This window comes from Gambusia affinis, linkage group LG07 (genome assembly GCF_019740435.1).
Source record: "Gambusia affinis linkage group LG07, SWU_Gaff_1.0, whole genome shotgun sequence".
NCBI lineage: Eukaryota > Metazoa > Chordata > Actinopteri > Cyprinodontiformes > Poeciliidae > Gambusia > Gambusia affinis.
The window spans coordinates 17,569,773-17,585,433 of record NC_057874.1 but is presented as its reverse complement, the minus strand read 5'-3'; the positions used below and the strand labels follow the sequence as shown (position 1 = coordinate 17,585,433).

General features: G+C 36.4%; 1 protein-coding gene across 4 annotated transcripts in view; it reads right to left on the bottom strand.

The window, feature by feature from the left end:
- The window catches only part of cfap20dc (CFAP20 domain containing), a 45,388-nt gene extending 29,727 nt beyond the window's left edge, over nt 1–15,661 (bottom strand). For 3 of the 4 annotated variants that reach the window (XM_044121253.1, XM_044121255.1, XM_044121256.1), the window contains exons 1-9: nt 15,420–15,661; nt 10,089–10,178; nt 9,430–9,523; nt 9,258–9,330; nt 7,807–7,921; nt 7,519–7,660; nt 6,931–7,077; nt 3,786–3,937; nt 1,949–2,057 (exon numbers count right to left, since the gene is read on the bottom strand). In XM_044121253.1, the coding sequence (XP_043977188.1) occupies nt 1,949–2,057; nt 3,786–3,937; nt 6,931–7,077; nt 7,519–7,660; nt 7,807–7,921; nt 9,258–9,330; nt 9,430–9,523; nt 10,089–10,178; nt 15,420–15,440 (943 nt within the window). In that variant the 5' untranslated portion in view covers nt 15,441–15,661. Of the gene's footprint in view, nt 1–1,948; nt 2,058–3,785; nt 3,938–6,930; nt 7,078–7,518; nt 7,661–7,806; nt 7,922–9,257; nt 9,331–9,429; nt 9,524–10,088; nt 10,179–15,419 lie in introns of those variants that run through there. The other variant, XM_044121257.1, reaches the window with a different exon arrangement.

The following is a 15,661-nucleotide window of genomic DNA, read 5'->3' as shown; positions in this document are numbered from 1 at the left end:
GCTTTTTATTTATCTTAAGGCTAGGAATTTTACTGTGGGCTTTTGTGTTGAAGTCAAATATTTCAGGTAATACTTAGAGAGAAAAAACTGGCATATAGATATTTAAAAATGGTAGAAATGTACATTTCAAGTACACTTGAAAGGTCATTAAGCTGTATGGAAAGATTTTTTTAATAAAGAGGATAAATACAGTATGTTTTTAATGGTATAAAAAATATGGTGGTTTGTCCAAGTAAAAGTGTGTTTTCATTGTCTAAAAATGTACTAAAGCAATTACATTACTTTGGCTGGCCTTGCCTACCTGAGCCTGAGCCCATTATGTATACCTTTGGCAACTAGCTTACCCTATCCACTTTGTTTGTAATGCAAACTGCAGTTGTTTACGTTTAATAAATGTCAAAAGTGGTCCTGATAAGTCAGAAATGCATTATTATCCCAATGCAGTTTATGACTGGATATGTTTTTCATATATTAAAAAAACACAAAATAAAATCCAACATATGGACATTTTTATTGATATTTTTCCCTTTTTGCATTTCACAGTGTAATAAAAATTTAAGATCAGTTTGTACCAGAAGAGAAATATGTGCAGTATTTTTGCGGTCCTTATTTGGTTTTCTTATTTTTTTAACTTTTTATAGTGTGCTATTAAAAGAAAGCTGCCATAAAAGTTAGGAACCACCAGTCTCAGTTGGCAATAGTTTCTGGCTAGAGATGCAAAAACTCCCCAAAAGAAACGATGAATAATTGTATCACAGTCAGGTTTTAAACTAAGTATTTAACCTTGAGTACTATCACATTTGCTATCAAGCATTTTAATAGCTATGTAGTCATTTTAACAGAAACAAGTGTGCTGCTGGATATTTTGTGCTGTTTGCACCATCCTGAACATGAACCAGAGAGAGCCCAGAACATCTATTAAGGGCTACAAAAAGATCTTATACAGCTATAGCATATAACATGATCCTGTTACTAAAAGCAAGCCTAAATGTAATCTTGGGTCAATAGTCCAAAAGGTAGAAAAGAGCCAAGCTAAACTGCAAAGTCAAGCTTTGTCAAATCAGCTCATGCGTTCTGATTCATAATGAGTTGCAATGAAGAAGATCTACAAAGGCTTCACCACTTACAAAAACATCCAACAAAGACATCTTTATGTAATTTGCTATTATGCATGTTGACAAGGCCCAAAGTTTCTGGGGTATATTCTTCAAACTAAAATAACTGAAGCTCCAATAAAAACCGGAGCTCTTTGGCAAGTAAAATCAAGTCTTATGTTGTGAAGTACAGAGAACACTTACGACAGTCACTGCAGCAAAAGATGCTGCCATGAAATAATAAAGATACTATTTTTTACTACCTGTTTAAATAGTTGAAAAAGTTAAGTAAGCACCAAAGCTAACCTATAATCAAATACAAAGTCTTGCTTTTGTTAATCGGGGACCTATCAAACTTTAGCCAGTTTCACATTATCTCAGAGAAAGTTGTTTTGCTTTTGATGTATTGTGGGGAAAGGTAAGAAGACATTCATTTGGGACTCTGGATAAATTACTAAGGATAAATAAATTATAACTATCAGCAAATCCAACATCATTATGGCTTACTGAAGATGTGGCAGCAGTGACATCAGTAACGATTTACTTTTCTCCTTGGGTATACATATTTTTCAAGGACCATGTGAAACACTTCATGATTGTTTCTTATTTTTTCATTTTACTGACAACCAACTGTATCCTGACAGATCTAGATTCTCTCCATTTTTGTGTTACAAACATTATTGTGTATTGACTGCTGCATCCTGAGTTGTTAGTTTGAGCAAGTACACAACAACGCTCACAAAGGAAAAAAAATCTAAAATTGATAGATGAAATAGCAGAACAAGGGCATCCAAAATTGTTGAAATTGTTTACACAATAAAAAAAAAAACAGTTGGATATATACTCAGATTTACCTTTTACTGTAGTAAGGGACTGTTGACCCTCAGAGAAATGCTCACCAACCATGGTAACGTGCTGGCTCTCAGTGGGCTCCTTTTGATTCAGTCTACATGATGGAGAAACCTGTGGTACAATATCAAAAGGTACATACGGTAAAGGCTCAATAACACAATTTCCCTACATTTTTGTACTCTAATGACACGATAATTCATAAAGAAATACATTGATTTGTGCAAAGCCTTATGTAAAAACGCAGGCAATTAACCATATTACATGTTTAATGCCTACTAAAAGCTGCCCAGAGAAGGTTATTCCCTTCTCAAGGGGTCAGGGTAGTTCGAGGCTCTGTGACATGTTTTACAGTGAAGGTTTGTCTGAGTGGTTAGAATTACTAATCTACAAAGTGCTTGGAACACTACTTATAACTCTAATAGACATGGTCACATGGTCCATTTTTAAAAATGGGAGGACTTTGTGGTGGCAACAAGTCATTCTTGAAATCCAGAATATTAGATACAGCAGAAAGGAGTCTGTGCATATTAGTGAACACATTGTATGGACTGAAACCTAAGATTCTGCTACATTATTTCTTAATCTGCCACAGATGGTAACATATCTAAAAACATTTTTTACATGGGTTGAACAGTATTGTTTGCTCACCTACACAATCAGTGTGTGCCCACAAGCAGTGAAACACTTATCAGATGAATTTCCAAATAGACAGAGTCAAGTCTGCTGATATTAGCTACTCCAGTCATTCGACAGGCCAAACTGAGTTATTATTCATTCCTGGAAACAGCTTTCCTGGCATGCATGGCATACAAAGAGATCTTGTAACATTTCAGTAGCCCTTAAATGTTGTAGTAATAGCAAAAATGGTTTTTGATATGTACAATGCCTGAGGAGTTTTCTGCAAGTTTAAAATATCCATCTTAGCTAGGATTAGTTGCAGCTCACATTGTATATGCTGGGGTATCCAATATATTAACAGGCAAAACAAGAGTGTTATTTTTTTAGGTTGTGTATCTTAATATGCATACAAAATACATGTAAAGATAATAGAACTATTAGGATTGTGAATAGCACTATTAGGATTGCAAATATTATAGTTTAAAGATAAATAATTTGAACCGGAAATTGGTCTATATGGGCTTCTTTTGGTTTCCAAATTATTCAGACAAATAATGTCTGACTGAACTTTCACAAGCTGACCACAAAGAACACTGTGTCTGTTAACTACCAGAATAACAACAGAAATCTCTAAACCCGATCTTGAAGTAACAGAAGTTGGATGTGATTTAAAATCAAGGTGTACAAATAGTCAGCATACAACTGTGGGTTAGATTTAAAAAGGGATACTATGTGTAAAGATGATTGAAAAATATGAATCTTGTATTCTAAGTAATATATAGATGAAAAACATTGGTTGCAAGCAGACAAGTTTATGTTTGATGTTACTGCTTGAATAACATTGCTCCAAATTGAATTAACATGACAACAATTTTCTCCACAGTGTTCTCTCTCTCATCTGAATAATGTTTCTGAAATAGTTTGAACATTTTAAAGTATTCAACAATTCCACATTTTATTCCAACAGAGCTTTTTAAGGGGTGGGTTAAGTGGTGAAAAAGCAACACTAATCCTCCCTCAGATTATACAGAACAGATTTTTAAGAAACTATATGCTGTGTGTTTTTACAATTGAGCATCCTAAGAGGGTTTCTGAAGTACATGCCTCTAGGGCCACAGCTGTTTTGAGAGCACAAAGAGAACCTTAGCTATTTTAGCAAAGTCTTTTAAGTCCAACTTCCTCTGGCATGAGATAGATTACAGTAATGTAAATAAGCCATACACTTCTCTCCATTCTGTCCAAGTTTGTAATGCTTGTTCTTCCAGTATTTGGAGATGCTGAAGAAGCTCTGGAGCCCGCGGCTGTCTGTAAAACACCCTGGGGCTTGGTTCTCCGATAACTAGTTGATATGGCAGTAGAAGACTGATCAGGTACTGCAAAAAGAAAGAAATTTCCACATCTCATTGGTGCACAGAACGGTCTATTTAAGGTCAGAGAGAAGCAATGTTTTGTCTGGTAACAAGGCCTATTAAAAGTTTCTTTTTCACTGTAACTGAAGAAAACAAACCTTTTAAAACAGACATGTTTAGCTTATACACAGGAGTATGTTTAGGATGGAAGACATTGTAAACTACCCAATAATAAACTTTAAGGATTTCATAATACAGATGATCCTGTCTTCATCAACTAATAGCTCTATTAAATAGCACTTATGCATAAAGATACATAAACACATAATAACTGGATTTCAGTTAAACTGGAGTTTATCTAATAGAGTTGAAAGATGTATTTCTGGCTATCAGTGCCATTTCATCATGTGAAAATAATGGGCTAAAGTGGGAGTTGTTCTGATATGGCATCAACCTGACCTTGCTGTATCTGTGCCAGAGCTAATCAGGACCACCTCTGCTGAAGCTAACAGCAAAACACACGTTCTATCTGATCCTCATCAAAGCGCAGAGCAAACACTTTCAGTCCGCAAGACAAACATGATCGACAACATGATACCGATCGAGCTTAGCTGGACGTTCTAAGAAGGAAAGAGGAAATCACACTTCTCTGATACAGCAGATGGAACACACTGAGCTGTACCTGTTGTGTGAATAAATTTCAGTGTGCTTCAAATCTGCAAAAGCCCATAAAGAATGGGATAACAGAAAGGATTACAATGAGATATAGGTATGATAGCTGACTCTGGAGAAGTAGTTTCAACAGTGATTTGGATCTGTGAAAATTCATTGACCTTCAGCGCAACAAAGACTCTTTGGTGTAGGACTGAGATAAACAGGCATTGTTTGTTGTCGCATGACAAAAAAAAAAGAAAAAAAACAAAAAGAAAAAAAAACGTAGCCTTCATTGTAACAGTTTTTGACAGTTTGGGTACTGAAGGAAATGCATTCAACAAACAACTTTGTCCTAGTTAAATTGGACACCTACTTTAATAGCAATCGTTTTAATTATGATTAGGTATGTTGTGTTAATAACGTAGATGCTAATTATGAAAAGATTTTTCCCGTGTGTGGTTACTGCTCTCAACTAAGGCCAATACTGCTTGATTCAACATGACTTGGACAGCTGTCAGAACAAATAAATATACGCTGATAAAAAAGGCCACGAAGGCAACAGAACTGGATTACTGGTGCATGTCTTTCGGTAAGAGGAGATAATTGCAGCTTCTCGAGAGCAGGTAAGATCCAAACAAACACAAAAATGAGAAAATAAAGGAATTTCACACAATCAAAAGCAACATGGTTATGATCAGTGTTATTATAAACATTCAATCCTCTATATAAATGTATTAACTGTCTATCAGCTTTACTCTAATGACTTAAACTGACATCATTTGAATGTTTTTTTCAAAGCAACATTTTTGATATGTGCCAGTCATGTATAATTCTGAAACAAAATAAAATGACATCTTCATAATAAGGTCTCTATTATTCAACATCTGTATGTGTACTGCTGACTTATACTTCTTTTAATTGCTCTAATTTTTTTGTCACCTAATGAAAATTGTCTTTTACAGTTACTAATCATCATATCTTTAATAGGATGGGTCAGAATTTCTTCCAGGTTAAGGCAAACTTTACAAAAATTCTTCATATCCTTTTCAAAAATCTATATTTTAAGTAATTCAAATATTACTTCCTGTCTAAAGAAGAATGTTGACAAAATTAAATGATTACATTACATGTAATTTGGACTTAACTGTAGCACTTGTCTTAACTTAATGAGGCTCAAGGTGTCGGCATATGTTTTAACATCCCAATGAAGTCAATTACTAAACCAGGCTATGATTTTTAAACTTTTCCTTGACTCACCACAACTGAATCAAATAATGGTTTTCTACCAGGCCATAGTCCTACATTTTTGGATCAATTTTGTAGGAGAAAAAACAAGTACAAAACATGCCTTACAATCTGAGATGTGCAAAACTGTTGACTGCTTTACACAACTGTTAATTGTGTGTAAAGGAGTCACAGCTACCCCATTTATGTCTAAGATTATTATTTTCTTAATTTACTTTTATCACCTGAACTATTAATATGTTTATATTGGCATAGTGTATAACATTTATTTCATGTGATCTATTTACTTTTGCTATAATTCTTTTAATATATTTCTTACCTTATGTGATTTCCTATGTTTATTCTGCTGTAAAGAACTGCACTATCTTGAATGTTGCTGTACAAATAAATTTGACAAGCTTTGCTATGTCTAATGATTTTGTAGTATAAAAAGGTATGACTGTGAACATTCTGTCCTGCGTGTCTTGCTCTATGAATTACTGATGACTTGTCCAATTTGTACTAACTCTCTACCAATAACCATAAGGCAGCACCCCCCACCTGCCCACATGGTGCTCCAAAGATTTCGGTTACATAAGACGGTTAGATGTATCATGGACATTTCTTCATCATGTTATTTATAGATGTTGGGCATGTCACTATTGCTATTTTTATGAAATAACATCCCTGTACCTTCAAAGAAATCTCTTCAGGCAGCAGGGATTTCTTTCACTAGAGCAGCGGATGTGGTCAGGTACTGATGCTCAAGATAAGGGCCAACCTCTCCATCCCATCCACCGCCAGTTTATAGCAAAACAAGGTTTAGGTTAAGATTTCAGGAAGAAAAATAAGCTCCACATAAAACTTACACCTGCTTTGTGCATGGGGTAAAGTCAAGCTGAAACACTAAAAGGGCCTTCTCAAACTGCAGCTGCAGAGCCAACTGCCTAATACCACTGACTGAGCAGGCAAAGTCCACCACAAAAGCACATAAAACTATGGCGATGAGCATAATCTGTTCTATTGTGTTTTTTTTGTCCTGTTAAATAACCTAATGTCATTTTTAATTGAAATGGATTGTTTTAGAGCTATTGCTTTTGCAATGACTCATTTCAATTCTAGGGTTTTGTCTTACTTACCAGAGGCTAAGCTAAGAGGATCAGACTTCACTTCGGCCTTCAGCAAATTCTCATAGTTCAGCACGTGAGTAATTTGGTTTACATCTGAAGGGTACCAGAAACTGCGAGGGATCATCTCCATGAGACAAGCCCCATTAAGAAATGTGTCTGCAATAGAAAAAATATGCAATGTCGGAAAAATTCTAACAAAATGTGAGGATATTTTTGGTAAAACAGGCCAAAATACATCATTCTGACATATTATCATGTCACAAAAAACAAATTAGTGGCGTGGTGCAAAAAAGTACTGGCCAGCCACATCTTTGCACCTGGTACTATTGTGCATTTTCACAAAATCTACCAATAAGCTTTCAGCAAACCATCACAACAAAAACAGCAAAGTGTTTCCAAATCTATTCTTATACTTTACCATAAATACACAAGATGTGCACACATACACACACTCACTGAAAACAATGCTTCAAGCTGGGAACACTGGACTCCTTCAGTGAACAGCAGTTAGTCAAATATCTAGATATGCAGATGGCATTAGGGCAAGCTGATAAAGCAAGATAACTTGTAACGACTAACCAAACGCATCAGTATCACCTGACATGACTTTAGGGTCTGTTTTCATAGTGAAGATCCTCCGAACTTTACAGGTAGCAAACAAAGTGATGCCATCCAGAGTCGAAAATCCCTTGAAAAGTCCACTGGCGAAAGATTCAAGGTCGATGCATAAAGTAGACCACTGAGACAACAGATACAACATAATTTTAGTCTTTTAATGATACAGTTCAGTTTACATTTAAACATGAAAAAAGATAAAAAAGTACATAGCCAAAAGTGCTTTTAAAAATTCATAATGAATGCATAAAGCATGAATTACATACTCACAGTATTCCGCTTCAGCTCTGTGAAAGGTATCTTTGCGTGCAAAAGTGTGGCAGACAACTCTTTATGCACTGTTGAAAAGCAAAGTCTTCTTTTAAGATGCTGTAAATCCGTTAACCTGTTTAAAGCAGATAACACCACAGCACATAAATTATCACCTGCTGCAACTGTGTCACTAGGAGATTCTGATTATACAAATGTTAAGCTTTATTGATATCTAATGTGACTTCTTAAAGATGTCCTCTCTTTAATAGAGCAGCTCTTGGTCCTCTCTAGGGCTACAGGTACATCTCAGTAGTTTCATGAAAAAGTTTATTTACTGTATTTATTTATGTTATATTTACTAACTACACATAGAGTGAGCATTTTTTGTTCACTTTGATGATAATGTCTTACAGTTAGACAAACCAAAATTTTGTTTTTTCCAAAAATATCAAGCTATAATAATTAAAAATCTGAACTTAGAAACATTATGTAAGGACCATATTGTCCTTACATAATATTCTTCCAATCATAGGAAGATTGTGGACACATTGTCTCTGGTGGTCCAGCAGACAGCCACTGACACACCAAATAAGAAAAGTAAGCCAAAAAGGTCATCACTATCAAGGCATATGTGTGGAAGGTTGAGTGGAAGGAAACAGTTCATTAGAAAAAGGTGCACGTAGAACAGTGATAACCAACATTTTAGAGGATTGTGAAGCATCAAATTTTGTGGAAATTCACAAGGCATGGACTGTAGCCAGACTTGGCACTTTAAAAGTCACAACACACTGACAGATCCAGGACATAGGCTACAACTGTTCTAGTCCTAGTTTGAAAGCCCCTCCTAAACCATAGATATCAAAAGAGTTTTACCTAGACTAAGGAATGACTGCACTATTCCAGATTAATTTTTTGAAGTACACTTTTCATTTCATTAAAGTCTAAGAGTCTGTAGAAGGTGTGGAGAGAACAGAATCCAAGTGTCATCAAATACAGTGGGGAGTTTCTACAGATATTTAATATTTGGGGAGCTATCTGATCTGCTGGTATTGGTAAACTGTGTTTTATCAGATCCAAAGTCAGTCCTCTTTATGCCACACTGCAATGCAAGCCTCAGTATTTTGTGCTTATAATGTCCAATACATGACCACACCTTTCAGACAGCCAACATGTCTGCATTAAAAGTTTTTAATTGCATAATATATTGTAATTTTCTAAGAAATAGAATTTTAGCTGTCAACTATAATATCAGAATTAGATGCTGTAGATGTACCTTGTAGATGCTTCAAAGATATAATTCTGTATATGATAAAACTATAACATGTGAACCAAACTGAATAACTGAAATGAATTTTGATGTTTTATTTTATTTAAATTAACTTATCCTTTTCCTGAAACATTCTTCTTCTAAAAAGAATTTTGATGGTTGTATTATATACAAACATAATTTCAAACTCACATATACTTACACAAGCTCAGTAGAAAAGTCATGCCGCTCTGAAATATTTACTTGAATGATCAAAAATCGTTGAATAAGCCCAACTGTGACAAAGCAACAAAGTGTTAATTACCATGCAAATTTAGAAAACAAGCAAAAGTAATGTTACAGATGGATGTATGAAAAGAATGATATTGACTTACGAGACATCTTAGCATTCTTCGGCATTTGCATTTTGACAGTGTGGCTGCTTCCCTCGAGACAGTAAACAAATCCTTTAACTTCTTTATTATACTCCTAAGAGAGAACATAATTCAGAAGAGGACTTACTAAGTCTGAGGCCTTTCCGTGTATGACTGTATACCTGTTGTGTAAATGTCCCTAGGGGATAACAAATGGTTTTTATGGGAGCATATATAAGAGGCTTCAGCTATAAAGTCTATGTGTCAAGATCAATTCCAGCTGTAAAATGTGTTTAGTTGGCAGTATTGCTTGGCGTCTATTGTAATGAAGGTAAGATTATTTGTCAGCTCTGTATGAAAAAAGCCACTGACCTCCACAAAAACTGTGCAGCTAACATCTGATCTGATTTATCAGGATGACACCATATGGCACTTATGCAGTGAACACTATGTTATTGAGCTGTTGTACAACATTTTTGCTTTTTTTCTTAGCATAGTGCTCACTGATGTATTTTGTTCCACTATGCTACATTAGACTGTACCATATATTGCATGAATGGCTTCTGCAACCCTGTAGTGTGGATGCGACAATAGCGTGACTTAGAGGACACATAGGCCTGTTAAAATTGATTGTGGTGTAAATAAAAAAGCAGAAATAGAAGCTTGCTTGTAAACCTCACTTTATGTATAGCCGAAGGTCCCCCACAAAGCTTCCATTTGGCTACAGGGTCCTTTCCTTGTCCACTGAAGAGATCAAACACAGCTCCCCCCTGCAACAAATAGAAGTAATTCATTATTTCCTCCTCCTTCTCCTTTTCTTCTTCTACTACTACTACTACTACTACTACTAGGCCTACTACTACTACTTAATAATAATAATAACTAGAAAATTCCTGAAGAAATTTAACTGGGGCCTGCCAAAGTGTGCCCGTCGGTTTGGACCCAGCGTTCTGATGCTAAGAATTTGCATCAATGCTAAGCTTAAAAACTTCCAAAGAACCATGTGGAGAATCACAAGAATGTTGACTAACATGGACATGCACGATTCAGCATGATAATCAGCTCACTAGCATGTTGTCTATACTTGACTTACACCATTAAGTATACTAAACATGGCTAAAAAGACAAAAAAATACCCAATAGCTTATTTAAGATAAAATGTTAATCGTTAATGAACTGCCTTGCTGCGCAAGGCAGTTCCCTAACCTGAGAGAAGAATATAAAGCATTCTAATTATTGTATCGCCTTACCGATGCATTAACCTGAGGGTCATATTCAGGCTTTTATTTTGAAATTTGCAGTAAGCTTCATATTAAATGCCCACACTAATCCAGTGTCTAAGAGTGCTTTGGATAAACCAATCACGTCAAGCAAAAATGAGCAAATATATGATGTAAAAATTGCCAAGGCTTTTATTTTGAAATTTTCAGTAAGCATCATAAGAAATGGTCAAACTCATCCCATGTGTAACAGTGAATGTGTTAAATCGTTTCTATAATGCTCAAAACACAAGTAGTTCTAAAGGCCAGCTCAGTCCTCCTCTGTAGTAACTGACAGTTCCACCATGTTGTAGTTCTAACCTTCAGTCTTTGTAGTTCTAAAGAGCAGCTCAACTGTCATGAGAATGAAACACACAGGGAGAGATGGAATCCTAATAGTTTGAAGCAGTTAGTTTTTCTGATCAAAGCAGGCCAAACATCTCCTTACCTAAATGCTGCCAATAGCATTTGGGGTATCATTAGAATGTTTTCTGTAATTGACTTACTCAATTCAGTATATTTAAAATGACTAATAAGTAAGAAAAATAGCTAATAGTTTATTTAAGGTAAAAGTCTTATCTTAATTGACTGCCTTGCTGTGCAAGGCAGATCCCTAACCTGAGAGAAGAATATAAAGCATTCTAATATTATTGCATCGCCTTATGGCGATGCATTAACCTGAGGGCAATATGAAGGCTTTTTTTTTGAAAAATAAACATAAGCATCATATTAAATGCCCACACTATGGCGTTTTGGTCGTCCTATTTATTATCATTAGGTCAAAGGTTAATGCCATTGCATCATTAGAATGTTTTCTGTAATTGATTTAATCCATTCAGTATATTTAAAATGACTAATAAGTAAGAAAAATAGCTAATAGTTTATTTAAGATAAGACTAATAAAGCATTCTAATATTATTGCATCGCCTTACGGCGATGCATTATTGTTCTGATTGTCCTATTTAATATCATTAGGTCAAAGGTTAATGCCATTGCACTGGCTTGCTGCGCAAGCCAGTGCCATAACCTGAGAGGAAAAGATAATATAGGCAGAGATTCACCTGACAGAGATATTGGGGCTTTTATTGGGAAATTTCCATTAAGCTTTATTTAAAAATTACACATAATCCTGTGTGTAACAATGGTTTGTTAAAATCTGTTATAAAATGCCCAAAACACAAGTAGTTCTAAAGGCCAGCTCATTCCAGAGTGTCCTCCCATAAATCAGCTGCTCTGGCCTCATGTGTTCCGTTGCTATGGTAATGGATCAGCTGCTAACTGTCAGTGTGTTTGAGACAGAAAGGGGGAAAAAAATTCTATCTTTGTGAGACACCCAGCCAATTAATATGGAAAAAGCACTCCGAACAAACCTTTGCCATTCAGGAACCGTAATACATATTTGAAAACCGTTTGAAGCGTATGAGAGGGCTATTTGTCGTCTCCGATAGTACCGCAATTCATATTTTTACCTCATTCACAGTAATTGCAGTGATGAGACAAAAAATTGTGCAGAAACTTTTCAGAAATACATGGAAGTGAATCAGGGAGAGCGTCAGTTACCCTGTCCCATGATTTCACTCTGAAGCACCTTGACAGAAAACCGTAAATGCTAGAGAAATATCGAACACATTTTACCGGAGCAGGCATGCGTATCAATGTCATGACCGAGTTTGATACCAATCGGGCGATATTTGTGGGCGTGACAGCGATTTCAAAATCACTTTGGGGTCAAAAATCTGCTTAAATTCTCACTCTAAAAAAACGGCAGTTGGTTTCAGTTATGCTCTGCGTTTCGGCAGTTGGAAATTTTGCTCGTTTTTCACTTTTTACTTCGCCATCGTAAGTCCGATTCCTTATAAAAATAATAGCACACCTGCCGGGAACGGGCCGCACGTTTTGATACCACTTTTGTGGGTGGGCTCGCAGCGGTGCGAGCCGCATTCCGGTTGACGGAAGAAGAAGTTAAGAATAACTAGAAAATTCCTGAAGAAATTTAACTGGGGCCTGCCAAAGTGTGCCCGTCGGTTTGGACCCAGCGTTCTGATGCTAAGAATTTGCATCAATGCTAAGCTTAAAAACTTCCAAAGAACCATGTGGAGAATCACAAGAATGTTGACTAACATGGACATGCACGATTCAGCATGATAATCAGCTCACTAGCATGTTGTCTATACTTGACTTACACCATTAAGTATACTAAACATGGCTAATAAGTCAGAAAAATAGCTAATAGCTTATTTAAGCTAAAAGGCTAATGCAAGGCAGTTCCCTAACCTGAGAGAAGAATATAAAGCATTCTAATATTATTGCATCGCCTTATGGCGATGCATTAACCTCAGGGTCATATTGAGGCTTTTATTTTGAAATTTGCAGAAAGCTTCTTTATAAATGCCCACACTAATCCAGTGTGTAAGAGTGCTTTGGATAAACCAGTCACATAAAGCCAAAAAGAGCAAATACATGATGTAAAAATTGCCAAGGCTTTTATTTTGAAATTAGTGTTAATCTTCATTTGGAAGTGCCAAACTCATCCCATGTGTAACAGTGAATGTGTTAAATCGTTTCTATAATGCTCAAAACACAAGTAGTTCTAAAGGCCAGCTCAGTCCTCCTCTGTAGTAACTGACAGTTCCACCATGTTGTAGTTCTAACCTTCAGTCTTTGTAGTTCTAAAGAGCAGCTCAACTGTCATGAGAATGAAACACAGGGAGAGATGGAATCCTAATAGTTTGAAGCAGTTAGTTTTTCTGATCAAAGCAGGCCAAACATATCTTTACCTAAGTGTTGCCAATAGCATGTGGGGTATCATTTGAATGTTTTCTGTAATTGATTTACTCCATTCAGTATATTTAAAATTACTAATAAGTAAGTAAAATAGCTAATAGTTTATTTAAGGTAAAAGTCTTATCTTAATGAACAGCCTTGCTGCGCAAGGCAGATCCCTAACCTGAGAGAAGAATATAAAGCATTCTAATATTATTGCATCGCCTTATACGGGCGATGCATTAACCTGAGGGCAATATGAAGGCTTTTATTTTGAAAAATAAACATAAGCTTCATATTAAATGCCCACACTAATCCAATGCCTAACAGTGTTTGGGTTAAATTCCTTATTTACTGGCCTAAACAGCCAGTAGTTCTAAATGGAAGCTCTGTTTTAACTGAGTGTTAGTTAGAACTACAGATATGGTGTTCTGATAGTCCTATTTATTATCATTAGGTCAAAGGTTAATGCCATTGCACTGGCTTGCTGCGCAAGCCAGTGCCATAACCTGAGAGGAAAAGATAATATAGGCAGAGATTTTGCAGCGCCTTACGGCGCTGCACTCACCTGACAGAGATATTGGGGCTTTTATTGGGAAATTTCCATTAAGCTTTATTTATTACACATTAATCCTGTGTGTAACAATGGTTTGTTAAAATCAGTTATAAAATGCCCAAAACACAAGTAGTTCTAAAGGCCAGCTCATTCCAGAGTGTCCTCCCATAAATCAGCTGCTCTGGCCTCATGTGTTCCGTTGCTATGGTAATGGATCAGCTGCTTACTGTCAGTGTGTTTGAGACAGAAAGGGGGGAAAAAAATTCTATCTTTGTGAGACACCCAGCCAATTAATATGGAAAAAGCACTCCGAACAAACCTTTGCCGTTCAGGAACCGTAATACATATTCAAAAACCGTTTGAAGCGTATAAGAGGGCTATTTGTCTTCTCCGATAGTACCGCAATTCATATTTTTACCTCATTCACAGTAATTGCAGTGATGAGACAAAAAATTGTGCAGAAACTTTTCAGAAATACATGGAAGTGAATCAGGGAGAGCGTCAGTTACCCTGTCCCATAATTTCACTCTGAAGCACCTTGACAGAAAACCGTAAATGCTAGAGAAATATCGAAGACATTTTACCGGAGCAGGCATGCGTATCAATGTCATGACCGAGTTTGATACCAATCGGGCGAGATGGCGATTTCAAAATCGCTTTGGGTTCAGAAATCTGCTTAAATTCTCACTCTACTGGAGCGGCAGTTGGTTTCAGTTATGCTCTGCGTTTCGGCAGTTGGAAATTTTGCTCGTTTTTCGCTTTTTACGTCGCCATCGTAAGTCCGATTCCTTATAAAAGTAATAGCACCCCTCCCGGGATCGAGCCGCACGTTTTGATACCACTTTTGTGGGTGGGCTCGCAGCGGTACGAGCCGCATTAACGGTAACGGAAGAATAATAAATAATACGTATTAAAGAGGCGTTCTATTGGGTGTAGAACAATAGGTGCCTGCCATGCAATGCATGGAGGCAGTGACTGACTTGCTTCGCAAGTCAGTCACTGCTCTCCTTATGCATTGCTATGGGCAGGCCCCAATTAAAGAGGCGTTCTATTGGGTGTAGAACAATAGGTGCCTGCCATGCAATGCATGGAGGCAGTGACTGACTTGCTTCGCAAGTCAGTCACTGCTCTCCTTATGCATTGCTATGGGGCAGGCCCCAATAATAAAGAGGCGTTCTATTGGGTGTAGAACAATAGGTGCCTGCCATGCAATGCATGGAGGCAGTGACTGACTTGCTTCGCAAGTCAGTCACTGCTCTCCTTATGCATTGCTATGGGGCAGGCCCCAATAATAATAATAATAATAATAATAATAATAATAATAATAATAATAATAATAATAATAATAATAATAATAATAATAATAATAATAATATAACTTGGAAACATTTAAATACCAAACAAACTGTGACCTATGTAAGCATGACAAATACCTGGTAATTGTTCTTGAACATTTCAATGACACGTCATTTCAGCCAAATGCACCCAAAGAATTTGCTCAAAATAAATTCTTCGTTTATGGTTCGTCTGTCTCTGAAGGTCGAATCGTATCAAGCAATACAAATAAGGGTACTTAAGTACTTAATATCTCAAAATACGATAGCTGGCAAGTCAGAGCAGTACACAGCAGACCAAATAGCTGTTTAGCTAACTCGGGAAATGTCTCCATGGTTAC